Source organism: Aquarana catesbeiana, linkage group LG04 (genome assembly GCF_042186555.1).
Source record: "Aquarana catesbeiana isolate 2022-GZ linkage group LG04, ASM4218655v1, whole genome shotgun sequence".
NCBI classification, from domain to species: Eukaryota; Metazoa; Chordata; class Amphibia; order Anura; family Ranidae; genus Aquarana; species Aquarana catesbeiana.
In genome coordinates this window covers 324,279,439-324,307,035 of record NC_133327.1, presented here as the reverse complement: position 1 = coordinate 324,307,035, position 27,597 = coordinate 324,279,439, and the positions used below count along the sequence as shown (strand labels likewise).

General features: G+C 42.3%; 1 protein-coding gene across 2 annotated transcripts in view; it reads left to right on the top strand.

The window, feature by feature from the left end:
* The window catches only part of UBE3D (ubiquitin protein ligase E3D), a 341,867-nt gene that overhangs the window by 214,784 nt on the left and 99,486 nt on the right, over positions 1-27,597 (top strand). For both annotated transcript variants that reach the window (XM_073626864.1, XM_073626863.1), the window contains exon 8: positions 4,527-4,693. In XM_073626864.1, the coding sequence (XP_073482965.1) occupies positions 4,527-4,693 (167 nt within the window). The remainder of the gene's footprint in view (positions 1-4,526; positions 4,694-27,597) is intronic.

The following is a 27,597-nucleotide window of genomic DNA, read 5'->3' as shown; positions in this document are numbered from 1 at the left end:
CTTCATTTCACTTTGAAGGGAAACTTTTTTTTTATCCACATTTCAGATATGTTTTTAATTATTTATATATATTTTTTAATTCTAAAAAACATTTTTTTGCAAAGCCCAGCACTGCTAGGAAGAGGGTAATTCATCCAGGTCTATTTCATAACATAGTATACCATTTCATATTTTAAGTGGAACTAAACACTCCTACCCTTTACAGCCAAGGAAGCTGCAATCTTAGGCTCTGTTTGATCTGTGGTTGTCATGGTGCTGCACATGTGATCAGTTGGCTTAATGGTTTAGTTGTGAGCTCAAGCCTTGAATGTAACTATTTTGGGAAACTGTCAAATCAATGAGTGTATTTCCACTTTAAGTATAAAATAGGTTTGCATTGAATGTATTAAAGTTTTTTCTTTTTCATACATCACAGGAAACAGAGCAGGCTTAATTAATCATGGCCACCTTCAGGTGAATGGACACTGGCAATCAAAGACAGGAATTCCTTCTCTATATAACCCCAACACCTTAGGGAAGCCTCATTTTTTTCGCCAGTGTCGAAGGTGATGGTCACTAATGTGTGGTTTTCTACACAGTTTGCCAGCTCCTCAAAGGTTTCCTGTACGAATCAAGAGACTGGTATTCCGGATCCAGTCAGGCAGCTGTCGTGCTACGATAATTGGTTCCCAGGCCTCGCTACAGCGGATGATCAATTTTCGAGGGGTTTTGCCTGTAATGCGTCCTTTCTGAGCTGGACCCTGAGGATATGGAACCTTGTGCAGTGTTACTGACCAAGGTGCTTCCGGCAGGGTGCTTTACAAGCCCAAGGCAGTGGACCCCCAAGAAGTGGGGATCAAGTCCTTGAAGGTCTGGTTAGACTTGGCCTGCTGTGGTAAATGAAGATTGGATCTTGATCTTTTACAGACAGATCCTGCGTTGGGATTGGTAAGTGCGCTTGGAAGCCTGCTGGCGCTCATCAACAATGATGATGACAGATGCCAGTGTGTCAGGATGGGCAGGTATGTTTGAATCCTCTTTCAGTACAGGGGACATGGTCCCCACAGGAAAAATTGTTGCCCATCAATGTATTGGAGCTACCGGCAGTTGGCTTGGTGCTTCTGCATTGGACAGATCTATTATAGGGTCTTCCAGTGAGAATACAGTCAATGCTGCAGCTGTGGCATACGTCAATTATCAGGGTGGCACCAGGAGTCGGGCAGCCCAGGGAGAGGTGGATTTCCTTCTGTCCTGGGCAGAAGTTCGTTTCCACCCCATCCACAGAAAATTGTCAGGCCGATTTTCTCAGCATTTGGAGGTTGAGCCAGGGGAATGGTCCCTCCATTCTGAGGTTTTTATGGTGCTTTGCCAGTGTTGGGGAATTGTAGATGTGCATCTGGTGGCTTCCAGGTTCAACCTGAGGTTAAGATTTGTGTCCAGGTTGAGGGGTCTGCAAGCATTTGCCCTAGTGACGCCTGGGGATCAGTTCTCTTTGATATATGTTTTTCCTCTGATCAAGCTTCTTCAGCATCAATTGCACAGTATCAAGGTGGAAACCTGTAATTCTAGTCACTCCAGCTTGGCCCAGGAGGGCTTTGTAAACCTGGCAGTGGACGGGCCCTAAACACATCGAATTCATACGGACCTTCTGCTTCAGGGTCCAATTTGCCATCCTCCTTTACAGTCACTGGCATTAACAGGTTGATTATTAAAGCCAGGGTCTTGATGGACAGAGGGGTATCCAAGGCATTTATTCCCACATTATTGAGGGCCAGGATGAAGGCCTCTAGGTGTATATACCATAGGGCTTGGAAATCCTACGTAGCCTGGTGTGAGGCTAGAAGATTCCATCCCTATAAGTATGTAAAAGGGTGGAATTTTTTTTTCAGTCTGCAGTGGTCTTGAAGCTGGCCTTGAGAACAAATAAAAGGGCAAATCTCAACTTTAGAGGTGTATTTTCAGAGATCTGTCGCTTGCTATTCATTGGTCCGAACATTTGTTTGAGGGGTTACCTGGATGGTTCCTCCGTTTAGACCTCCGTTGCCTCCATGGGATCTGAATTTGATTGTCAGTCCTACAAAAGGCTGCTTTTGAACTAATTTAAGATATTCCTTTGATGCTTTTGACCAGAAAAGTGTTTTCCCGGTTGCTATTACCTCGGCAGAATTGGCTGCTCTTTCCTGTACAGAGGTTTTTCTTGTATTCCATAAAGACAAGGTGGCTTTGTCCTGTTCCGTCCTTTTTGCCACAGGTAGTATAGTCTTTTCATTTGAATCAGTACATTGTTTTGCCGTCTCTTTTCCCCAAGCCTAGGTCACCAGGGAACAAGGCCCTTCACACACTGGACGTGGTACGAGCCATAAGGGTGCATTTGAAATCGTCTGCCATTATTAGTCAGTCAAATTTATTGTTTGTTCGTCTAAAGGTTCTAGGAAGGGTCAGCTGGCTACTAAGTCTACTATTTTACATTGGATTTGGCAGCTGATTATTAGGCCTATAGTTGAAGGGCAAGAATCCACCATTTTGTGTGGCGGCTCACTCCACCAAGTAGGGGCTTCCTGGGCGATCTATCATCAGGCCTCAGTGGAACACGTATGCAAGGCTTACCTGGTCATCTATTCACAGCTTTACAACTTTTTATAAGGTGGATGTAACTGCTGCAGAGGTTGCTGCATTTGATTGTAGTGTCTTGATGGATGTTGTGTAACTTTGGGCCATGCAGCTGTGGCTGTAATTCCCTCCCCTCTGTAGTAGTGCCTTGGGACATCCCAATTGGTCATGATAAAGTAAGCCTGCTCTGTGTCCTGTGATTTCCAAAAAAGAAAACTGGATTTTTGTCCTTACCTATAAAAATCCATTTCTTGGTGTATATCACGGGACACAAACGTTCCTCCCCACTATTTTTGGGGGTATTGCTTGTTACAAAACTGAGGCTTCCCTCGTGAGGATGGGGTTTTATAGAGAAGGACTTCCAGTCTGACCGTGTCCGTTCATCTGAAGGTGGCTAATAACCCAGGCGATGATTAATTAAGCCTGCTCTGTGTCCCTTGATGTACTCCAAGAAATGGATTTTACCCAACAGGACAAAAATCTTTTTTGTACACTGTTTTAAATTAGAGGTTGACCGATATATCGGCCGGCCCATATATATGCTAATTGTTGGCATTTTTTAATTAATTGGCATCGGCCGAGTGTGCTGATTAAAAAAGGCCGATTTAAAACTTCAGCGCGACTTGCAAATGACTTCTGTAATAGAAGTCAATGCAAGTTGCCTGAAGTCTAGTGACTAGTGCAGTGACTTGTCTCTCCTATCTGGGCAGCCTGCCAAGTCTGACAAAAGAAGCAAAGAGATACAATGTTTATACTTATCAATGGACTGAACTCAATGTGTAGGAGTTTTCAGTTTAACCATTTAAAGACTAAATGTTTTCTGACACTTGTTACTTACAGGTAAAAATCCTGTATTTTCTGCTAGAAAATCACTTAGAACCCCCAAACATTATATATATATTTTTTTTAGCAGAGACCCTAGGGAATAAAATAGCGGTTGTTGCAATATTTTATGTCACACAGTATTTGTGCATCAGTCTTTCAAACAAGCAGTCTTTTCAAAAAATACACTTTAATGAATTTAAAAAAAAAAAAACTAAACATTAAAGTTAGCCCATTTTTTTTCGTCCAAAAGTTTTGATTACCTGTTTTTGTGTATTTAATATTTAAGATATAGTTTTTGGGGTTTTTTAATCTAAATTATACATACAAGTGAACTGATTGGAGGTTTGTTTTGTTTAATAAATGTTTAAATGTAAGACATTTTCTGTATCACTTATTACTTAAGGCTGCTTTCACACTGGAGCGGGCAGACGTTGACGGTAAAACGCTGCTAGTTTTACCGGCACTTTACCGTCATTTTAGCGGTGCTATTCAGCCGCTAGCGGGGTGCTTATAACCCAGCTAGCGGCCAATGAAGGGGTTAAATGCGCCCATGTAGCGCCGCTGCTGAAGCGCTTCGTGTATACAGTGTATACCGCTCCTCCACCACTCCTGCCCATTCATTTCAATGGGCAGGAGTGGTGGAGGAGCGGTATACACTGCTCCAAAGATGCTGCTTGCAAGACTTTTTTTTAACATCCTGCCAGTGCATCGCCTCAGTGTGAAAGCACTTGGGCTTTCACACTGAGACTGCAGGGGAGCCGTTTTGCATGCACTTTACAGGCGCTATTTTTAGCCCAAAAGCGCCTGAAAAACACCCCAGTGTGAAAGGGGTCTAACTGTTAGATTTTATGAGATGAAGGGGAAAAAAAAAACAGCCCAATAAAAGCGGCATCATGTCTCGGCCGCCCCGATTTCTAAATATTGGCATCGGCCATAGAAAAACCCATATCGGTCGACCTCTACTTTAAATATGCATTACAAGAGAAAGGTGGGGTTGAAATTCAGATTTTTCAGCAGTGAAACTGCTCTAGCCCCAAGATCTTTTGCTTACACTCTGATTTATGTACCTTTTAATCATTTTATTATTGAATATTTGTACCCTTTTCTTTCAGCTCTGGTTACTCAATGTTGACACAGTTTTGATAGACTCAACATCATCTGGAAGAAATAATTCATATTTTTTTTCTGGAAATGCATCCAGTGATTCTTCACAGTCCTTAGAAGTTCAGAATTGTGCAAGGCTACTATACATACCATGTATTGACAAAAGTCATCCAGAGTAAGTACATTTGTATTTCATCAATGTATATGTAGTTGCTTCTTTTTTTTTTTTTTCACTTTTTAATAAGTGCCGCATAGAAAATCTTTGTGACCTAAGCGTTTGAGCCATGGAAAACATATATATTGCTGCTTTTCTTTCCTGAATAAAGAACTCTTTAGAATTCCTAACTTAACTTTCCACCTCTACCAATATTATACTTCATCATGCCAAGCTTCACTGAATCCTCCATTCTTTACACTTCAGTGAAGAGAAAAGTGGAATTAAATTGTGTGATGCTTCATTGGATTACTTAAGCAATGTAAGTTTTTGCCATCAAGTTTGACAGACCCATTTTAATTTGGTGGAATAATGCTTTAATATAATTTTTTTTTGCTTTTTATAGTAAACATCAACGTTCCACACTCCATGATGTACTGTAAATATAAACTGTATGACTGCGCAATAAATATTGGTTCCACCAAAACATTTTGGTGGGTAAAAGTAAGTTTAGTCATCAACTGTTGATAACTAAACTTACATTTAAAAAAACTAACAAAAAACCTTGACGATTCCAGAGGATAGATATCAACTCCCACTCACAACTGGTTCCGGTTCCAACACGACTCTTCATTGTATTTTGGCTATGCCACTGGGAAGAATTTTATGGTACATTTAGTTGGCAGTGGTAGAAGTTATGATGTTATACCAAATGCTGTAACGCTTAGGGGTTGAATTACTGAAGGAAAATAGACACTGCACTTTGTAAGTGCAGTTGCACTCCATTTACCTAGAGCTTCGTGAATGTGGTGAATCTTAACTTTGTAAAGAATACCAATCAAATGCAAGAAAAAAAATAAAAATAACATTTTTGCTTGCATAAGATTGAATGGTGGAAATCAGAAAAGCTTTACCACATTTACTGAGCACTGGGGATAATAAGTACAACTGCAACTTGCAAAGTGCACAGTCTATTTGCCTTTTGTAAATCAACCCCTTATGCCGCGTACACACGGTCGGACTTTTCGTCTACAAAAGTCCAACGGACGCTGACGGACTAAAGCTGGCTGGTAATCCGATCGTGTGTGGGCTTCTCCGGACTTTCAACTGACTTTTTTAGCCTCAAATCCGACGGACTTTAGATTTGAAACATGCTTCAAATCTTTACGTCGTAACTACGACGGACCCCGAAATCCGCTCGTCTGTGTGCTAGTCCGACGGACAAAAACCCATGCCAGGGCAGCTATTGGCTACTGGCTATGAACTTCCTTATTTTAGTCCGGTGTACGTCATCACGTACGAATCCGTCGGACTTTTGTGTGGTCGTGTGTAGGCAAGTCCGTTCGTTAGAAAGTCTGCTGCAAGTCCGCCGAAAGTCCGCCGGAAGTCTGTCGGACAGGCTGTCGGACTTTTGTAGCTGAAAAGTCCGACCGTGTGTACGCGGCATTAGTCTTTACCTTTTGTAGCTTAGTGCATTCTTAACAATAAAATATTTCTAATGTGAATTTAAAACTTTTCTTTGTAAGAACCGTTGTGCATTCTTTGCACTAGTGAGCGAGTGGGTCATCATAAAAAAGTGATTTATGATAACTGGTTTTCTGTAAGTGTAGTCTGAATACTAAAATAACCTTTTGTTTAGGTTTAAGATTTACACGTGCAGATAACCATTTTATGCTTACCACATCATTACTGTATACTTTTCTTTCATTTTCTCTTTTTTGCTTGTATAGCTAATATTTTCAGATTTTCTACAACTGAGTTTTACTTTTCAATAATGAATAAAATCAAAACGAGCTCTGAATAACGGGCAGAAACTAGTTTTTGTTGTAATTGTGTGTTTTCTGCTTGCCTTTCTCTAAATTACCATTTGAATTGGTCTGTTCTCAATTCTATTTCTGCTATCAATTTTCAAGAGCTCTATTTCTAGTCAATGGCCATCAGTGTTGTCAAAGAAGTCTCTTCTGCCTAAATGTTTGAGCATTCTTAAAAAAAAAAAAAAAAAGTGTATTTTTGAAATGGGTTTATTTTTGTTTCTGAAGAATCTTTAATTTGACAACCCTCACAATGATTTATCACAATAGGCTGCTTAAAACTGCTTGGAATAATGAGCAACGTGAATTTCAATACTTCCTTAAGGCTAAACGAGTCAGCAGGAGCTCAAATTGCAAGGTAGACACTTTTATTTCAGCTCATATACAAGTGAAAATTTGTATGAGGCTACTTTAACGAGGCCAGTAGGGATTTGGGATTATTTATTTAAACCCTTAAGAAATGTAAACTGTTTTCGCTGTATGTTTAGCGGTGCAAAGAAGAGATTAGCACAAGATGCACCACATTGCTCGCAAACAAAATTGACAAATGCAGGAAAAGTATCAAACAAAAAAAAAATGTTATTTGGAAGAGGTATATTCAAGGTATTTAGTATACTAGCATATTTACTGTTCAGAGATTTTTCATTAATAGGGATAACTGTAGCTAGCGTAAATGTTGGTATTTCCCAGCAACACTTCAGATTGATGAAGAGCACATTTCCCATAAAAATCCCTCATGCGTAAGGTTTATTGTATCTTTGTAGTTATCAGGCTTCATACTGCTGTTTACAAATAAAATATTCTGTTAAATTGAACATTTCAGAGTGTCACAAAACTTTTTTGTATATAAAGCTTAGTGTTTGAACATTCTAGTTTAATAGTGTGATGCTCAGCATAAAAAGTGTTTTTTCTTGTTCATTTAATGTTAATTTGTTTATTTCTTGGTTAACATTTTATTTTGGCTAAATACATTTTTAAAAATCAATTTGATTTGAAAAAAAAGTAAGTTAGACTTCTGGTCACTGAGTAAATAATGGCAGGAGCCATGATTGATTGTCTTCTGCTTGTGGTTATAAATTGGTTACAGGCATATCTGTGTGCCTTTAAATGCAAAAGGGAATATCTTAATCATAGAGTACAGGATGCAGGCAAAGTATTTAACTCATTACTGCCTTCTAATGCCACAAACAGAAGCAAAGCATTCAGATTGGTGTAACTTTGATGAACATAGGAGCCGGCTCGTACCTGGACCCATGCTTTGGGGAAGGCCTGTAATGTTACTTTGTGCACTGGATCCTGCATCGTCAAACCTATGTGGAACCTAGTGCCTGAAGACCCCTTTGGGGATATGCCCACTGTGACAGACAAAATTTGGACTCTACAGTCCAGCTTCATAGACCGGTAAGACACATCACCCTGTATGCTTCTGAGTGTTATTGTTAAAGACCGGGGTGATATTTCAGTTGTATTGACTATGGTGTAAACTTTTCAAATTGAATGCTTAACATTTAACCGCTTGGAGCTTAGTCTCAGATGGATGACCAGGTGTGACATCATACCTCAAGTCATGCATTTTACTACCAGTTCCACCTAGAGTACTTAGAATACTCAGGTGCTTCCTCCCACCCTTCTGCCATGAGGGTTAACTACAGGATGGTTTACATCCCAGTTGCTGGGTTCTCCTTCTGGACATGCTTACCCTATATTATGCACCAATACTCCTTGAATGCCCCACAGGAGAATACCATCATGTTTAGCTGTGATGGAGACCAAGCAAAACAGAGCCATTACCCAACACTCAACCTTAGAGTGACAATGTGGCCCTTGCACCCAAGCAGGAGTCGGCTCTAACACTAATCTCTGCATTTGATTCTACCTCTATTTCAGGCACACAAGTGCCTATTTGACAAAGTAGAATTTAAAGTGAAAATAAACCCCCCCTATTGTTTTCAGCCAAGTAAGCTGCCAGCTTTGCCTCTGTTTAATCCACAACTGCCATGCTGCTGCACATGTGATCAGTTATGACCCCAGCCATTGCATGATTTGACAGTTTGGTTGAGAGCACAACCAATAGGAGTGTTACATTTCCGGCACGTGCCGGAAATGAAATTGTTTTATGGATGGGTTTACTTCCACTTTAATGTATTTGTCATAATTCCTTGGAAAAACAATGGTCTTAATACCATCTTTGCCCAGGGCTCAAAAAAGCCACATCTCTTATCTTTCTACCTGAGTCAGATCCTGATATGTAGTGAGGGGGCACTCTTCCTCCTTACAGTGGGGGAACATCTGTTACAGTTTGCTAGGTTGCTTTCTTCTCTCAAATCAACCAAAAACTGCCCAAGGACAGCCAGATTTGCATAATGCCCTGAACATTCTCTTGTTCCAGAGAGTAGTTGTGACAGTACCTCCACAAGACAGGTTCAAAGAGTTCTATTCAAACCTATTTATGGTAACAAAGCCAAGCAGGAATGTTCACTGTATTCTGGTTTTAAAATCCCTCAACAAATACCTTCAGATGCCAAAATTTTGTCTGACACAATGGGAATACATGGCATTGGTAGACATCCAAGATACCTATCATTTATCCACTCAATCAATGCTTTCTATGCTTTGCAGTGGTAGACAATAACTTCCAGCTTTTCACACTGCCCTTTGGCCTAACAACACCTCCTCTTGCCCTTCCCGGAACTCAGGGGATCCAGCCTACAGTTTACCTAGATGACCTTCTCCTGAGGGATTAATTTTTCATCCAGCTGTCAGCCTATGTCCACAGGACAATTCAGATACTTTAGGCTTTCCGTTGATAATTGATTCAAAAACAATCTTTGCCTGGAATACTTGCCCTGGACACATACCAAGCAACATTTTTCCTTCCAGAAAAGAATCCAAGGATCCTCTAGCCCACAGGTATCAAACTGGTGGCCCTCCAGCTGTTGCGGAACTGCAAGTCCCACAAGGCATTGCAAGGCTGACAGTTAAAGCATGACTCCCAGGCAGAGGCATGATGTTGTAGTTCCACAACAGCTGGGGGGCCGCCATTTTGACCCCCTTGCATCTAGCCCTAGCCTTAGATGCCTTGAGAATTCCCTGGTCTCAGTTCAGGCTCATCTATGCCTTCCCTCCAGTGCAAATTCTGCCTCATCTGCTCAAAAAAATAGAGAAACAGACAAACAACGATTCTAAAAGCACCAAACTGGCCAAGAAGAATGTGGAGACATACTCATATTTCCAGCAGATGATCCCTGGCTTTTTACCAACAGGTAAGATCTGCTATCTCTAGGCCCTTTATTCTATCCTACTTCACAGTCTGGCTTTAATGCATAGCTGTTAAAGCCCAGGTCTTAAAAGATATAGTCTGTGAGCACTCCTACCTTGCTAAAAACAAAAAGCCACTTTTGGAAAGATCTACTATCTTACCTGGAAATCCTTCTTTGCCTGGTGCTAACACATGTAATTCAATCACAGAGATTACTCTGTGCCTTGTATTCTGGTCTTCCTACACTCGGGTCTTAAACAGGACTTGGCCTTAGGCACTCCAAAAGGACAAATCTCGGCCTTGTCCTTTTGACCACTGGCTTTGCTCTCCTTTTGTAAAAGAAATGTTCTTTAAGGTGTATACACATTATGCCCCCGTTGCAGCACCCTTTGCTTCCTTAGCATATCAACATGGGTTCTCTGCCTTGCAGAAACCACCCTTTAAACCCATCAGGAATATTTCCTCAGAAGATCTCTCCTGCAAAGTAGCCTTTTTGGTTGATGTCACATTGATCAGGTGTGTGTCTGAGTTGGCAGCCTTTTCCTGCAAGGATCTGTTTGATAGTGGTGCCAGTCTTCCACCCTTTTGCCCTGCTCCAAAGCATCCTAAGGAAATCTTTCTTCATTGCCTGTCTGTAGTTAAAGCCATTAGTCTACCTCAAAACGATATCTTAGACCAGAGAGACAAATTCCTTATTTGTCTTGTTCCTAGGACCTTGCAAGAGACATCTCTGCTTCCAAGTTCACCATCTTGAGATGTATAAGAAAGCTTACGCTCTCAAAGACAAATCTACTCCTGCACATTTATGCACCTACTCCACCAGATTAGTGAGAGTTTTCTGGGCATTTCGGCACCAAACATCTTGTCCTCTGTTCATACTTTCTCAAAGTTCTACCAAGTGGATGTCCAATCTTCCGTAGATGCAACTTTCAGCCATAAGATTCTTGCAGCAGCATTTTGTAGTCTGGCCTTCTAGCCCTTGTTGTTGGCGAGCCTGTTGGCACAGTTCTGTTAGCCTATTTGTTGATCATCCTTCTCATTCATTGCTCGGAAATGTCCCAGGGGCTATGAACACTGCCTGTGTACTGTACTGTATGTATAAATTTAGACTTGCCTGTAAATTCCATATGTCAAAGTACAGTACAGGACATACTCCGTTCCATTCCTTTGTTACTCTGCATTGCTTTCTGCAAAGCGGGGTAGAGGTACAAGGAAGGTGCCCATGGGTCATGTCCTTGAAAGCTTTGCCAGTGTCCAATCACCAGGAAGTATTAGTCTATAACTCTATACTTTGCCTGTGTCCTGTACTGTACTCCTAGATATAAAATTTACAAGCAAGTAAAAATTTCTCATTTTATTTTATTACATTTGCATGTATGTATGGGGATATACTGTATTATAAATATGAAAGCCTACAGTTTTAAGCAGAGCATTTGATTTCTTTCAGTTTTTTTTTTTTTTTTGCGGATTCATAAGCTGACTTGAAATTCACTTGCTGGCTGCAACCAGATTATTTCTATATTAGAGGGAAGTCAGCATCACTGAGCAATATCACCTAAATATCTAACAGAGAACTTTGGAAGTAATGTTAGCTCAACACCTGCAGCAGTTTTTGATGGATTGTGTTAATAACCACAAAGTAAGAGCAACGCAACCTTTTGTGCCAGAACATGCCTGTTCATCGCTAGCCAGTGCAATAAGAAAACATAAACGTTAGCTCTTTTTTCCACCACCCACTCAGTTGCTATGTGAATAATTTTGTTCAACTTTTAATAGCCAGGAATATTGGTTCACTGCTGGGAGTTTTTCAAATTATTTCTTGCTGGGGAATTACGCCACTAATTTTTCCTTGGCATGCAATCATGTTAATGAGGAGTTACAGTAGATAGCAGGCATTCTTTTGAGTCATTTGGGTTCTACATAATTCTTGCAGATAGAAATTAAAGGGGAGAATTAAACTTAAGTAGGTGAAATGTAGAGAACTGTTAGGCCGGCCCTGTGAGGAAAACTTGTTATGCTAAATTTGTTCAAACTTGATGTGGTGCGTAAAAGCTGCACAGTGTACAGTGACTCCTGAATGCTCACATTTTCACTACATGCACATTCACTATTCAGTGCAGGCCAGGTGATTCCCTTGCTGCCTGCAGAGAAGCATAGTACACCACCAACTATAACAGAAATTGACATGGGTAGCATAGTTTGCATGAAGTTTGTATTGTTTCACCGAACTTGTGTGGGTTTCTCAGGCTGCTCCAGTTTCCTTGTTAGTTACTACCTAATCAAAATGATCTTAGGCCGGCCATACACGGTTTGAATCTTGGCTGGTTTAGCAGGAGCCAGCATAGGTTCGAACCTTTAATGGGCAGGCTGAATGTACCAAGTTGATCGATTTAACTTGGGTACAGCCAGCCTGCTGGATTCTCTTGCAATTATTGCTAGCTAATCATTGTCTTTTCCTTGCAGAGATGGCTTTGCCCCCGCCACACCAGGACAAGACAATTGCTGACTCCCCTGTCAACACTGTCTGTGTGGATGGGGGAATTGTGGTTGCAGGAAAGAAATTTGCACTGTGTATGGCCAGCCTTAAAATGTGTAGCTAAGGTTATGATATTACATTGTAAGGAAGTGTTAAGGAGTTTTACTGAACTTGTTAAGTGTCCAGTCAATTCAGTTTTTTTCCATTTTATTATTATTATTATTATTATACAGGATTTATATAGCGCCGACAGTTTACGCAGCGCTTTACAACAACATTAGGGCAGACAGTACAAGTACAATACAATTCAATACAGGAGGAATCAGAGGGCCCTGCTCGTTAGAGCTTACAATCTAGGAATTGTTAGCGTGTGCAAAATGTAGGCCTTTTTGAGTTCTAAAAAGACTTTTCCTTAGATAAACGTAGTCCTTAGGCTTGCCATACACTGAACTAATTTCTCTATCCATGCTATAAAATACAGAAGGATAAATCTCCCTTTGCTGGACTCCGGGCTGTCAAAATACCTGAACAACTGCTGCATCAGTTAGGATGAGGTCACTTTTTGGCTGACAATTTTCTGTCCGGCTCCTTTGATTTTTCAGTTGAGCAATGCTGAGCGGGAAGTGGCCAACAGGGCCATCCACTGAGTGAGGTTCAGCCAGTTCATCAGGAACTGCCTGAAATTCATGCAGTGTATGGCCAGGTTAAGACTAGCTTATGATTGACTTGCATGGATGAGTAGATGATAGTCACAGCTAGAAGAATACTGGGATGCCTTCTGGCATATATTTTTCATTATATGGCTCTCCTTTAGTGTATTTTTCTCTGCACATGCTAGAGACTTTAGAGAACAAAGGTGCTCTATATGCATTGTGATTATGACTTCTGCATGTGAAATAACCTGCCATAACAAATCAATATAACATAAATAATTAATGGTAAAGGACAGTAGTGTGTATGTCCAAACTAGAAATTCCTTTGGGATCAATAGAATTAATGCTATTTTTAGAATGTTGATTTTACTGCCATTCTCTTTGTGTCAAATTTAGCAAGGTCTTACTTTAAGTCTATATAATAATATTGTGTTTTTTTTATTCTTTAATACTCAGCAAAGCCCATTCCCAAGTAATTGTGCAGGTTTAGATTTATGATTAGAAAGAAATATGATAAGTAGGAAACTTAGGCAAAAATAATAGGATTTTTATAACAGCTTACCTGTAAAATCCTTTTCTTCGAATACATCACGGAACACAGAGCCACAGTATTTACTAAATGGGTTATATAGGCACCACTAGGTGATGGACACTGGCACACCCTAGACAGGAAGTTTAGCCCCCTATATAACCCCTCCCCTTATTGGGAGTACCTCAGTTTTGTAGCAAAGCAATATATGTGTATTAGAAGAGGGGAGGGACCTCTGTGTCCTTTGATGTACTCGAAGAAAAGGATTTTACAGGTAAGCTGTTATAAAAATCCTATTTTCTTTCTCGTACATCACAGGACACAGAGCCACAGTATATACTGAATGGGATGTCCTAGCGCAATGCTATCTAAGGGGAGGGAGACACAAACAAAAATAGGGTGCAATCAGACCTGAGGACCTTGTACCGCTGCCTGAAGCACACTGCGCCCAAAGGTGATATCCTCATGTTTTCTCACATCCACCTGATAGAATTTGTTGAATGTATGGACTGAAGACCAAGTTGTGGCCTTGCAGATTTGAGACATGGAGGCCTGGTGATGCACTGCCCATGAATCACTAACAGCCCTGGTGGAGTGCGCTTTGATTTGAAAAGGTGGAACTTTCCTCTTCAAACCATAAGCTTGAACAATTACCTGTCAAATCAACTTAGCAATAGTAGATTTTGATGCTGCCTGTCCTTTTTTAGGACCTTCAGGCAACACAAACAAAACATCTGTTTTACGAATCTGAGCAGTTGCCTCCAAATAGGTTTTGACCACTCTCACTACATTCAGAGAATGTAGTGATTTTTCTTCCGTAGAACAGGGATCTGGAAAAGAAGGCAGAACAATAGCCTGGTTTAGATGAAAAACTGCAACCACCTTCGGTAGAAAGCTAGGATGAGGATGCAATACTTACTCTATCCTTATGAATAATTACATATGGCTCTTTACAAGAAAGAGCCGCCAATTCTGATTTCTTGCAGAAGAAATGGCTACCAGAAAAACTAGCTTCCTTGTCAAAAGGACTAAGGGAATATGTCATATCGGCTCAAAAGGCTTTTTCTGTATTGCTGACAGAATTAAATTCAAGTCCCAAGGGTTCAGGGGTGACCTAACCAGTGGATTAAGCCGCGTTACCCCCTGTATAAAGCTTCAGACCAAAGAATGCGAAGCAAGCGGACGTTGAAACAATACCAATAAGGCCGAGACCTGGCCTTTGATAGTACTCAAGGCCAGCTTCATCTCTAACCCCAATTGCAGAAAAGCAAGGATTCTACCTATGACATACTTCCTGGGATGCCAACTCCTGGTTTCACACCAGGAAATATATACCTTCCAGACTCTATAATAAATCACTCTGGAAGCTGGCTTCCTTGCATTAATCAAGGTAGAAATTACTGAGCCCGATTCTTCAGAATGTGGGTTTCAAAAGCCAAACTGTTAGTTTGTAAGGTAGGATGGAACACTGGTCCCTGCGATAGCAGGTCTGGACGTGGTGGTAGGGTCCATGGGGGCCCTACCGCCATCTTTACTATTCCTGCGAACCAAGATCTTCTGAGCCATGCTGGGGCCACCAGAAGCACCAACTTCTTTTCCTGCTTGATCCTGCGAAGAAGTCGTGGTAGCAGCAGAATAGGAGGGAATGCATAAATCAGTGAGAACTAATCCCACGGAGTCGCCAACACATCTGTTCCGCATGCAAGTGGATCCTTTGTTCTTGACACAGTTGTCGATTTTGTTGTTGAACCTGGATGCAAACAGATCTACGTCCGGGATCCCCCATCTTTGGCATATAGCCCGGAAGATGTTGGGGTGAAGAGGCCATTCCCCCAAGAACAACTGCTGGCAACTTAAGTAGTCCGCCTGCCAGTTCTCTACCCCTGGAATGAAGATTGCTGATATGATATGCACGGCACATGCTTTTCTGCCCAGATTAGGATCTGATTTACGTCTCCCTGGGCTGCACGATTCCTGGTACCCCCTTGGTGATTGATATAAGCCATTGCTGTGGCATTGTTGGATTGGATCCTGACAGGACAACCCTACAACCTGAATGTCCAGGCCTTTAGGACTAGGTATGCCGCCCAAATCTGTAGAATGTTGATGGGTAAGGTCCTCTCGGTTTTGGACCATTTCCATTGGACAGTCATCTCTTCCAGAACTGCTCCCCAACCCAAAAGGCTGGCATCTGTTGTTACCACCTTCCAGGTAACTGGTAAAAAGGATTTCCCTTTCCACAGATTCTCGGGTACCAACCACCAGCTGAGGCTCTGACGCACTATTGGCGACAAGCGCATCGGAAAATCTAACGCCTGGACTTTCTTGTTCCAGGCAGACAGGATACTGTTTTGCAGCAGTCTTGAATGAAACTGAGCATAGGGAACCGCTTCGAATGACGCCACCATCTTTCCCAACAACCTCATACAAAGGCGAATAGGACCCTTCTTTGCCCTGACTACCTGAATCAGCTCCTTTATGGCGCAGAGCTTTGCCTGGAGTAAAAACGCCCTCTTCTGGGTTGTATCTATAACCAGACCCAAGTACTCTAGTCTTCTTACTGGTTTTAAAGAAGACTTTTCTAGGTTGAGGACCCAACCTAGGTATTCCAGGTAGTTGACTGTGGTGACCAGGCTTTGGTCTAAGCGGGCTACGGACCGGTCCTTAAGAGCAGGTCGTCTAGATACGCTATAATTGTTATACCCTGAGCCCTTAATCTGGCCAGAGTAGGAGCCAGGACCTTTGTAAACACCCGAGGTGCAGTAGCTAGACCGAAAGGTAGAGCTACAAACTGAAAATGACGTTTTTCCACTTCGAAACGCAGATATTTCTGATGAGCTGGTAAAATAGGTACATGCAAGTTTGCATCCTTGATGTCTGTTGATGCCAGAAGTTCTCCTTGTAGGATAGAGACTACTGATCGGATTGATTCCATGCGAAAAGATCGAATTTTTAGGAACCAGTTTAGATCTTTGAGATCCCCATTTGGTTTTGGCACCGTGAAAAGGTTTGAATAAAACCCCAACCCCTGCTCTTCCATGGGAACCACCATGATTACTTTTTGCGACAAAATTCGCTCCAACGCTTGAAAGAGAGACTTCTTTTTCTCTGGGTCTTTGGGAACATTTGATCTGAGGAAATAAGGAGATGGGAATTCTCTGAACTCTAGTTTGTAACCTAGAGTTATTGTGGAGACCACCCATCTGTCCTGAAAATCCTCCTGCCAGACCCTTGAGGACTGTAGCAGTCTTCCCCCCACTTGAACGAGCGGGGGCGCCCCTTCATAAAGAGGCTTTAGCGTTCTGTCTTGTAGATTTCCTCCCCCAGGGCTTCTTTTGTCCCTGGGGTTGACTCTGAGTTTTACCTCCTTGAACCTGACAGTGGAGGCAGTTGCGACTGCCTGGAGGCTGATGCCCCTGGCACTGGAGAAAGAGCCCATTTAAATGAGGGATGTTTACTCCTTTTTTTAACTGGCAAAAGGGTACTTTTCCCACTTGAGATTTTCTCCATATAATTGTCCAAATCATCCCCAAACAGCCTTACACCACGGAAGGGAAAACCAGCCAGGAGCTTTTTGCATGGTGTTTCAGCTGACCAATTTTTCAACCATAAAATTCTACGCATATGTACCAACCAAAGCGTAAGGCGAGCGGTCTGAAGGATAGAATCTCTGATTGCGTCAACTGCAAAACACAAATCCGCTGGCAGTTTGGCTAACTCCCGCGCCTGCTGTTCAGGGAAAACCTTGGGCACCTGCTTCAAGTGATCTCTCAAGGATTAACATACCCCAATTGCCGCCACTGCAGGTTGAGCTACTGAACCTGCTAAGGAATTCCAATTTTTTTATCAGTTGGACCCCTAAGCATTTGAGCGTTGTCAACAGGACAAGTCAAACTTTTATTCACAGAGGATATAGCGGCGTCAATTGCTGGTATACTCCACATCTTTGTGAATTTTTCCTCCATAGCATAAAGTGTTGAAAACTTTTTAGGAGGGAAAAAATGTTTATCTGGGTGATCCCACTCAGAATAAATTAGCTTTTCCAGCAAGAAATGAACAGGAAAGGCATGCGCAGCTTGAGGAGGCTTCAGTGAACCCAAACAAGACGTGGGCTTTTCAACCGACTTAGTTACGGGTAACTTAAATGTGGAGCGGACCATTTCAGTAAGAGATTGCACCAGCAATTTCTCAGCCTGTGAAGCTGAAGAGGGTCCTTCCCCACTTGATTCCTCAGAAGAGGAGTCATCAGTCTCATTCCGGTCCTCTGAGGGGGATTCGTCTCCCCTTTCCCAGAGTTCCTCTGTTTGAGGGTCCTGGGTGGTAGAAGGGGACCTAATGCGTTTTCTTCCACTTTGTGAAGATGCAATTAAGGCCATTAATCTTTCCTCTAATCCACTTATGGTTGAAGAAAAAACCTCCTGAGTAATATATACAGGGACTGAAATGCCAGTTGCAGCTCCTGACCCCGACGGCTCACTCTGACCAGCCTCCCTAGGTCCTTCAGGGGTAGATGGCGTTGCAGAGGGGGGGTCCTCAGAGCCTGAGGGAGATCCCTTTGAGCCCCTATTTCTTGGGGTATTTGTACCTCCCCTTCTGCCCATAGTGCCAAGCACAAATGCAGAGGTACTACCAGAAATGCACCCACTGCTGAGCAAAATAGTCCAGCAACTGCCGCTGCTATCAAGGCTCAATCTGATGCTAAGTAAATGTTGCCTGGGAATGCCTGTGTTACCCACACTCACATGCCATCCATCTGCTGTGTGCACCTTCAAAAGAGTGCACTTTATAGCCTTGTATAGCTTGTGTTGTGGGCGTTAAACCACGCCGGCGTTGCGCTAATGCTCTACCCCCCTCCTCTGACCACCCCTTCTCCTCCTGCCCCCCATCTTTTTAAAAAAAAGACCACTTTTCCCACGCGAGCCGAGGGCAGCAGGAGGCGATGAGGCATACCGCCGACTGCCCCATGGCCTCTAGCCTGAAGGAAGCTGTGGGGGGACATTCCTAGAAAGAAACCCCCCCCCCCCTTTCCCACATCCTACCTGGAGCATGGGCTCGGAGGAAGAGTGCGGCTTGTGACACAGGGACGAGACTGACAAGCATGGAATCAGGTATGTGCTCTTGACAGCCCCCGGTGGCGACTTTAGGCATAGCAACGTTTTACTTAAAGGAGAAAACCCACAAGAATTAGAAAAATTCCTTAGGAATCTCCCTTACCCTATCCAGCTGCAGAGTTCTGTGGTAACAGACCCAATCTTCACCGCTCACGGTGGGCTCAGTTAAAAAACCTTCAGGAACTGGGGCCCCTTGTTATTGGGGGATCCACACTTCTGGGCCTGTAAAGCACCCTGCCAGGAAAATATGGCTGAAAAAAACAAATACTGGATCCAAGGCAAAACCTTGTTTCTTTGCACTCGAGGCCCGGGTACCATTCAATTCGGCCTGGAAAAGGCACTTTGAATAGATCTGGTTGCATGGCCTGCCCCAACAAAGATTTCTCTAGCGGAGCTCAGCACAGCACATCTTTACTCGTGACCAACACCTAAGACACTGACGAAAAACGGAGGTACTCCCAGTAAAGGGAAGGGGTTATATAGGGTTTTTAACTTCTTGTCTAGGGTGTGCCAGTGTCCATCACCTAGTGGTGCCTATATAACCCATTCAGTAAATACTGTGGCTCTGTGTCCAGTGATGTATGAAAAATTCCCTTTTTAAGGTGAATGCTTTTTTTAAATTACTGTAGCACATTATATAACTAATACTTTTTTCTAAGTCACTAAAATTATATAATTGACCATTGTCTTGCATTTACTCAACAATACTTGAAATATGAGCCCAGGATAGGTCACATGTACTTTTGATTACTGCAACCAGCAGCGAGTTCTGATCTGAACATAGTGGGATTTATTGACTAAAGGCAAACAGGCTGTTCATTTTGCAAGATAAATTGTATAGTGAAGGGGAATTTTCCCCACCGCTTAGTAAATGAGGTGAAGCCCTGATGACACTCATCCAATTACTTGTAAGCAAAATTGCCATTTTATGCCTCCTTGCACGTGATTGGGTATTCTTTGCAAAGTGAAATTTCACCACATTTACTATTCTCTAGGGAAAAGTCTCTTGCAATATGAACCTTTTTTACCTTTTAATAAATCAAACCCAAAAACTGAATTTTAGCAAAATAGCAATGTTTAAACATTTATGTTCACTGATCTATAAGCCTGTAGTTGATACTATTTATATATGTTTATCTTTTAAGTCATGACCTGCACATAAAAAGATTGGTGGAGGTATTGTTTTCAGTATACTAATGTCATTGGTATCTCTAACCAAAAAGCTAAATAAGCTATTAAAACACCTTTAAATTAAATTTAAAAAAAATAGTTGTAAAGTGATATACATGCGTATCTACCTTTCTTTTCTTGTTGCATGGCTGCATCACATATGGAAGGTGTTAACATTTTGCAGAGGCTTCATTTCTGTAGACCTAAAAAGTTTCTCTCTAGCTGAGATCCTTTCACGCTAGCCCTATCACCTAAATGAACAGCACGGCTGCCAGAGTAACCAAATAAGATATAATTTTTGCAGCATTTTGTAGTCACTAATCCCTCCCCCATATGTAATCCACACATCAAACCCTCAAACCAGTGATGTGCAAACTTAATAATCACAAAAAAAGACTATGAATCTGTCTAGTGAGAAATACATGTAAGGCTTTTTTACAGCCGAAGCGTGGCAGAACTTCGTTCCACCATCTCCGGCAGCCCTGTCCTCTCAAACCTGTCATTTAACAGAGAAGGTGATAGCAGAAATTTTCTTCACCTTCTCTACCAGCTTCTGTATGCTAGTGCCGAACACCCAGGGCATGTGCCCTTCATCTATTGGTGGGAGTCCTCATGTGCCCACGTTATTCAGACATGTAGCCCCAAGCCGAGCAAAGCACAATGAAACTCTACCTCGGCTATGTTCTACATGTCTGATAGGCATAACAGCCCAAATCAGACTGCATCGTGCTGAAGAAAAAGCCCACTCATACCTAATATAATAACTGTTGCACTCTAAGGCATTTTTTGAGGTGAGAAGCTGTGGAGGAGATGGGGAATTTGTAAGGAGATGAGAAAGCTGTTGTGAAGAAGTTAGAGTTGTGGGGGGCAATTTTGCAGAAAGGCAGCTGTAGGAAGCTTGAGACTTTGGTGTAGTGGTGAGAGCTGGGGGGGGGGGGTGGCGCTAATGTGTGCTGAGGTGAGGGCTGAGTAGGGCAGAGGGAGGGTTGTGCAAAGTGAGAGGGCAGAGGGAGAGTTGTGCAAAGTGAGCGGTAAGGAGGTGAAGGCAGGGGCAGGTTGTACAGAGGTTAGAGCTGTGGAGGGGGAAACAGGTTGTACGGAGGGGGAGATGGATTGATGGATTTGTGCAGAGGTTAGGGATGGGAAGGAAGGTGGGGATGGGGGGTGTATCGTGCAGAGGTGAGAGCTGTGGGGGGGTGCAGATTGTGCAAAGTGAGAGTTGGGAGGGGGGAGATAGGCAGAGGTGAAAGCTGTGGATGGGGGGATTTGTGCAGAGGTAAGAGAGCTGTGGGGGGAGCTGATGGTGCAGAGGTGAAAGATGAGGGGGGTTTGCACTGGTGAGAGCTGTGGTTAGGGGTGAGCTGTAGATGGGGTTGCAGAAGTGGAAGGTGGGCAGAGGTGAGTTGTGGCCTGGAGGGTGTAAGCTGTGATAAGAGATGTTGTCAGGGGGTACAAAGGTGAGTTGTGAACAGGGGGGTGCTAAGGTGAACTGCAAAGGTGCAAAATTGAGCTGTGGACTGGGGGAGAATAGGTGAATAGTGGATGTGGGGTGGAGAGGTCAGGTGAGCTGTGGATGGGGGGCACAGAGTTGAGCTGTTGTTGGAGGTGTGCAGAGGTGAGCAATCCATGGTTACTTTGGCAGGGGGATTTTTTATTGGAGAGGATGAGGGAAATTTGCTGGGGGACAGCAAAGTATACAGAGTTCAGTGACCAGGAGTATATATTTTATGATACAGCATGCAGGGTGCAGTAGTGAGGATTTTGTAACATACCATGTATATTACATACTCAGAACCACTATACTGTGTATGCTGTTCTATATGTTACCTCTTACAGTCATATGTTACTTTGTACATATTAATGGCCCCTGGATGGTACTCCTGAGTGCTGCACTCTGTACAATGGGTTTTGAGTTACATATTCCTGCACTCTGTATGCTGGACTGCTCGTTACATACTCTTTACCACTGCACTGAGTGCTGGATTGTACATGACATATCTCGAACCACTGCACTCCATACATTATCGTCTCCTGCTCCCTGCACTGTATATGCTATATTGTAATTACACACTGCGGACTAAATTGTTTGAACAGTTTCCAGTTGCTAAGTAGTCTTTGACTATTTTAATGAAGTTCTTCTTAAAGGTAGGTTTAGAAAAAATGTTCGCTCTCTCTTATATTCTGCATGCATATAACCCCTGGTTCTGTGGGGGTTAATAGAGCCGAGGGACCTGCCACAGGGGGAAGTAGACTTCAGATTACAACTATAACAGCAGCCCGTAGCACAAGGGATGCTTTGCATTGAATGTGTGCACTGTCCCTTGTACAAATTTTTTTCAGCACCCTGTATGATATGCACTCCTCGGAATTGCACAATACGCACTTTTGAGCCATATGTGTTATGCACTTCAGTTCAGAGCGCTGTACTTTTGAAATCATAACCATGCCTGACCTTGCCGAATGTTAGCATTGGTCTGAGCAAAAAGGTTGATGAGTGACCAAAGGCACTGAGTACTGGGAGTGTCGTGGAGTTGTTTGTGCATGTGGACCGCAGTGATTTTGGTAAAAGAAGAAAGATTCACAGATGATTTGCAAAGTGTATTTACAGTATATATGTGTATTTCTCACTAAACAGATTCCCTGACTTTTTTGTGATTATTCAGTTTGCACATCAGTTGTTTAAGGGTTTGATGTGTGCATCACATATGGAGTTACTACTACTAAGTGGTATGGTATTAGTTTTGTAGACCTTGCACCCCTGCCCCAGCCCTTACCTACTTTTGGGGGAACAATTAAACACCACATTTTTGATATACAACTGAACTCAATTGCTTCTACGGGCCAACCCCAGGCAGTCAACTACATTAATGAAATAAAAAAGAATGTCATACCTACTAGAGGCTTGAGCATGTTTAGTTTGAAAAAATGATGCATTTAATGTTGAATTGATATGTTTGAGTTTATCCAAGGACAGCATAAAGTTTTGGCAAATTCGTTTTTTTTATTATTATTATAAGTACTTCACAAGGGCAAGAAACATTTGAGGAAAGAAATTACATTTTTACTAACAGAGTGTTCATTTTTGTTCTACTTTTTGATCATGGTTATGCTTTAGAAAACCCTGCTTTATGCAGCAGAACTGAAAAGATTGGTTAATTAATAATTAGTAAGATTATAGTAGGGAAATGTTTGTTTTTGGATAATTGATGCAACTAATTGTAGATTAGGAAGTGAGTTTTTCCTATGAGAGAAATCTGGCTGAAGCTACTTGGAAAGCGGGGATGTTTGACTTTTTGGAGATACTCATGGTTGAATTTGATGAACTTGTCTTTTATTACTACTAAATTAACACTGTTCTGTACCTTTTTGATGGCTAATTATGATGGATGGGTTACTTAATATTAGTTTCTTAGTTAACTATGTAATTATGTAACAAGCTAATATCAGCATGTAGAGCAGGCACTCCTACTGTAAGTTTGATATTATTCTTTAGCATTTGTGTATGAATGCAACATAATTTACATAATAACATTGGGAGAATACTAAAGCCTCTATTGCACAGGTTTTGGCAGTTGGATAATGGGGGTAAGGTTTATTCTGATCAGATGATTTGGAGGCCAGAGGAGAGATATGGGGTTTAAGAGACCACAAAGATCCAGATCCATAAAGAGGATTGGTTACGGCCCATGCTATCACAAGGAATGTTGTCCATCCCTTGTAGAAGCAATAAAGTGCTATAACAAAAAAACAAAAAGGTACAGTGTAAAAAATGTAATGCACCAGCATTCCACCATGCTCGGACGCATATGTAAACGGTGATTGCACCACACATGTGAGGTGGCGTATTGCCACGAACCTCAGAATGAGAGCAATATTTTTAGACCCCTTTCACACTGAGGTGCTTTACAGGCGCTACAGTGCTAAATATAGCACCTGTAAAGCGCCGCTCCTGTATCTCCAGTGTGAAAGCCCGAGTGCTTTCACACTGGAGTGGTGCGCTTGCAGGACATTAAAAAAACTCCTGCAAGCAGCATCTTTGGATACACCGCTCCTAAATTGCTACTGGGGCAGTGCGGCTATACCGCCGGCATAGCACTGCTGCAGCAGCACTTTGCGGTGGTTTTAACCCCTTTCTCAGCCGCTAGCAGGGGGTAAAAGCGCTCCGCTAGCGGCCAAATAGCTCCGCAAAATTGACGGTAAAGCGCCGCTAAAAATAGCGGCGCTTTACCACCGACGCACCCACCGACCCAGTGTGAAAGGGGCCTTAGTGCCTGACCTCCTGTGTAACTCTAAACTAGTAACCCATAAAAGCTTTTAAATCATTGCCTGTTGAGATTTTTAGGTACTGTAGTTTGGCGCCGTTTCACGGGCTTACCCACTTTTAAATCGAGACATGTTTGGTATCCATTTACTTGACATAACATCATCTTTTACATTTTAATGAACATTGGGCACTATATTGTGTTCACTAAAAAAGTGTATTTTTTTAACCACTTCAGTCCCGGAAGAATTTACCCCCTTCCAGACCAGAGCACTTTTTGTGATTCAGCACTGTGACTGAAACGTACCTCGTATGTGAGCCTGACGTGCAGAGGGAGACCTCTCGTACAGCCCTGGTTCCCAGATCACTGGAGTTGAGGACAGTGACCGTAGGAGCACAGCGGGGTATGAGTGCCTGGTGGATTCTCTGGAACTGGAGATGATGTCCACTGGGAGACACTGGAACTGGCTGCAGTGCCGGGTGCAGGTAAGCTGGATACAAGTCAGCAGGCTACAGGTAAGCTGGATGCAGGTCAGCAGGATGCAGGTAAGCTGGATGCAGGTCAGCAGGGTGCAGGTGAGCTGGATGCAGGTGAGCTGGATGCAGGTCAGCAGGCTGCAGGTTTAGCTGGATGCAGGTCAGCTGGATGCAGGTCAGCTGGATGCAGGTCAGCTGGATGCAGGTAAGCTGGATGCAGGTCAGCAGGATGCAGGTCAGCAGGGTGCACACAGCAGGCAGATGCAAGGTCAGACAAGCCGGGTCATACACAGTGGATCAGTTCAACAGAATCGGCAGGCAAGGAATAGTCAAGTTCAGGCTGGTTTCTGGTAACAGGAGATCAGGCAGGCAGGTACACAGAATCAGAGTCAGGGGAAGCCAAGGTTCAGGATTGGAGACAGCAGCGTGGTCAGAGAGCCAGGTCAGGTGATCGGATGCTGATTACAGGAACAGGTCACAGGTGAAGCTGCAGATCAAACAGCAAGAGCTGAATGGTGGAAGCCCCTCTTAAAGGCCACTGGGTGCCAAAGCCGCGTCACTGTGCGTGCGATCTCCGCGATCGGCACATGCGCATTGGCGCACGCCTGTTCGTTACTGGGAACCTGTTGGTGGGGATGCGCCTGAGCCCTGTTGCAGGTCTGGAAGTAGTATGTCCATGACAGCGTCGCTTAAACTGACAATTGCACGGTCTTGCGACGTTGCTCCCAAACAAAATTGACGTCCTTTTTTCCCACAAATAGAGCTTACTTTTGGTGGTATTTGATCACCTCCTCGGTTTTTATTTTTTGCGCTATAAACAAAAAAAATATCGACAATTTTGAAAAAAACACATTATTTTTTACTTTTTGCTATAATATCCCCAAAAAATATTTTAAAAAACATTTTTTTCCCCAGTTTAGGTGTATTCTTCTACATATTTTTGGTTAAAAAAAATCACAATAAGCGTTTATTGATTGGTTTGTGCAAAAGTTATAGCGTCTACAAAATAGGGGATAATTTTATGGCATTTTTATTGATTTTTTTTTTTTTTACTAGTAATTGCGGCGATCAGCGATTTTTATCGTGACTGCGACATTATGGCGGACACATCAGACATTTTTGGGATTGTCATTTATACAACAATTAGTGCTATACAACTGCACTGATTCCTGGCAGCGAAGGGGTTAACCACTAGGGGGCAGTGTAGGGGTTAGGTATGTCCTGGGGAGTGTTTCTAACTGTGTGGGGGGGCATGGCTACGTGTGACACGTCACTGATCTCTGGTCCCGATCACAGGGAGCATAAATCAGTGACACTGTCACTAGGCAGAACGGGAAGATGCTTGTTTACATTAGCATCTCCTCATTCTTCCTCTCCGTGATGCCATCGCGGGTTTCCCTGCAGCGATCGATGTCCGCGGCATCCGCGACCCGACTCACGGAGCTCCCGGCCAGTGCGCCATTCTGCCAACGTACATCGGCATGCGCCGTTCAGGAACCGGTTAAAAAACCCCGGTTCAAATATCGTGCAACCTAAAAAATTGCAGCAACAACCATTTTTTCCAGGGCCTCTGCTTAAACAAAATATACAGTATATATGTGTCTGTGTGTGTGTGTGTGTGTATGTATCTGTGTGTGTGTGTATATGTATATATATATATATATATATATATATATATATATAATGTTTGGGGTTCTAAGTAATTTTCTAGCAAAAAAAATGTGTGAGAGAAATGTCAGCATTTGCCTGGTCTGGAGGTGGTTAACAGAACCTCCCAGCAAGCATGCACTCAGTGCTAGGCTTTCTTACTGGATGCTTTGAAAACAGATTGTCATAAATCATAAATACAGTATTATCATAAAGAAAAATGTCTTCGGCATTTTGTAAAAAAAAAAAAAAAATGAAATAACACAATATTATCTAATAACTTCCTTAAATACAGTATATAGTATATGATCTGAATTGGAGATAGTGTTTTTTTTTTTTTTTTTTTTTTTGGTGACAAAACTTGTCCTAAGCAGTCCTATGAAAACCTCAATTTGTACCTCTGATTTTTGGAATTAAAACCACCAATGAAAGAACCCTAGATTGTTTAAATGAGAAATTCCTAATATTGCCTCATACTTTAAAATATTTTTTCATAATATGTAATGATTCTAAAATTGCTGTTTAGGTCAACTAAACAAACCATGTCAGCAATTGATTCTAGGTTCACACTACTGCCGCATGCGGCTCACAGCAGGAGTCCGGTGCATCCATGTTCACCGTTTCAGGTCTGATTTCAGCACAAATTTTTGGGTGATTTCGGACCAGAAATGGACCAAAAGACGCACAGGGCTCCTGTGCATATTCGCAACGGAGCCACAGTAGAGATATGGGAACCGGCTTCATAGAGAGACGGTCAAAATCTCCTATTGTTGCAAATTGGATGCGGGGAACCCACATCCAAGTCGTAGTAGTGTGAACCCAGCCTGTCAGCTCTTTTGTCAAAAATTCTGTTCTAATAATGAGGAGAATGGCTTTTTTTTTTTTTTGTGGTTCGTGATACTGCATAGTATCTAATCAAAAGTCAATGTCAACAACAAAATGATTTACAATTAAACAGCTTGTTTAGCTTTTAATTGATAAAAAAAAACAGTTCTTTTCAACTGCCTATATATAGTTATATATACTGAATATATAGTATCTTTTGGAATTGGTTTTATGTAAATAAATTTTTAAACCCACTAATATACAACCCAGAAGGCCACGTTATTGTTTAAATCAAAACAAAATTCATAGTTGCGTTCATTACTTTTTACATTGGTAAGGTGGGAGTGTGGGAAAAATGTAGGCAGAGAGAAGTAATGTAAATATAGTTGTTCTTTTGCAAATAGAAAAGATTAATTTTGTACCTTGATTTGGAGTTGTGCTTTGGTCTTTCTTTCAGCCTCTGTTGAATATTTCATTAGTACAAGCTTTGAACAAGACTTAGAAAGGGCAAGGTTTTATTTTTAGCTCATGGAGCGGGATGTGTTTTTCCCAAATCAATAGGTGGCATGCTGAAGAAATTTCATTATGATAATTTATTTATATAAAGGTTTTGTCCAACACATTCTGGTGTGATACTGATTATAGAGTTGCAAAGCCAGGTCCCAGCTTCAGCTGGAGATTGGATTGTTCTGTACCTGTACACAAA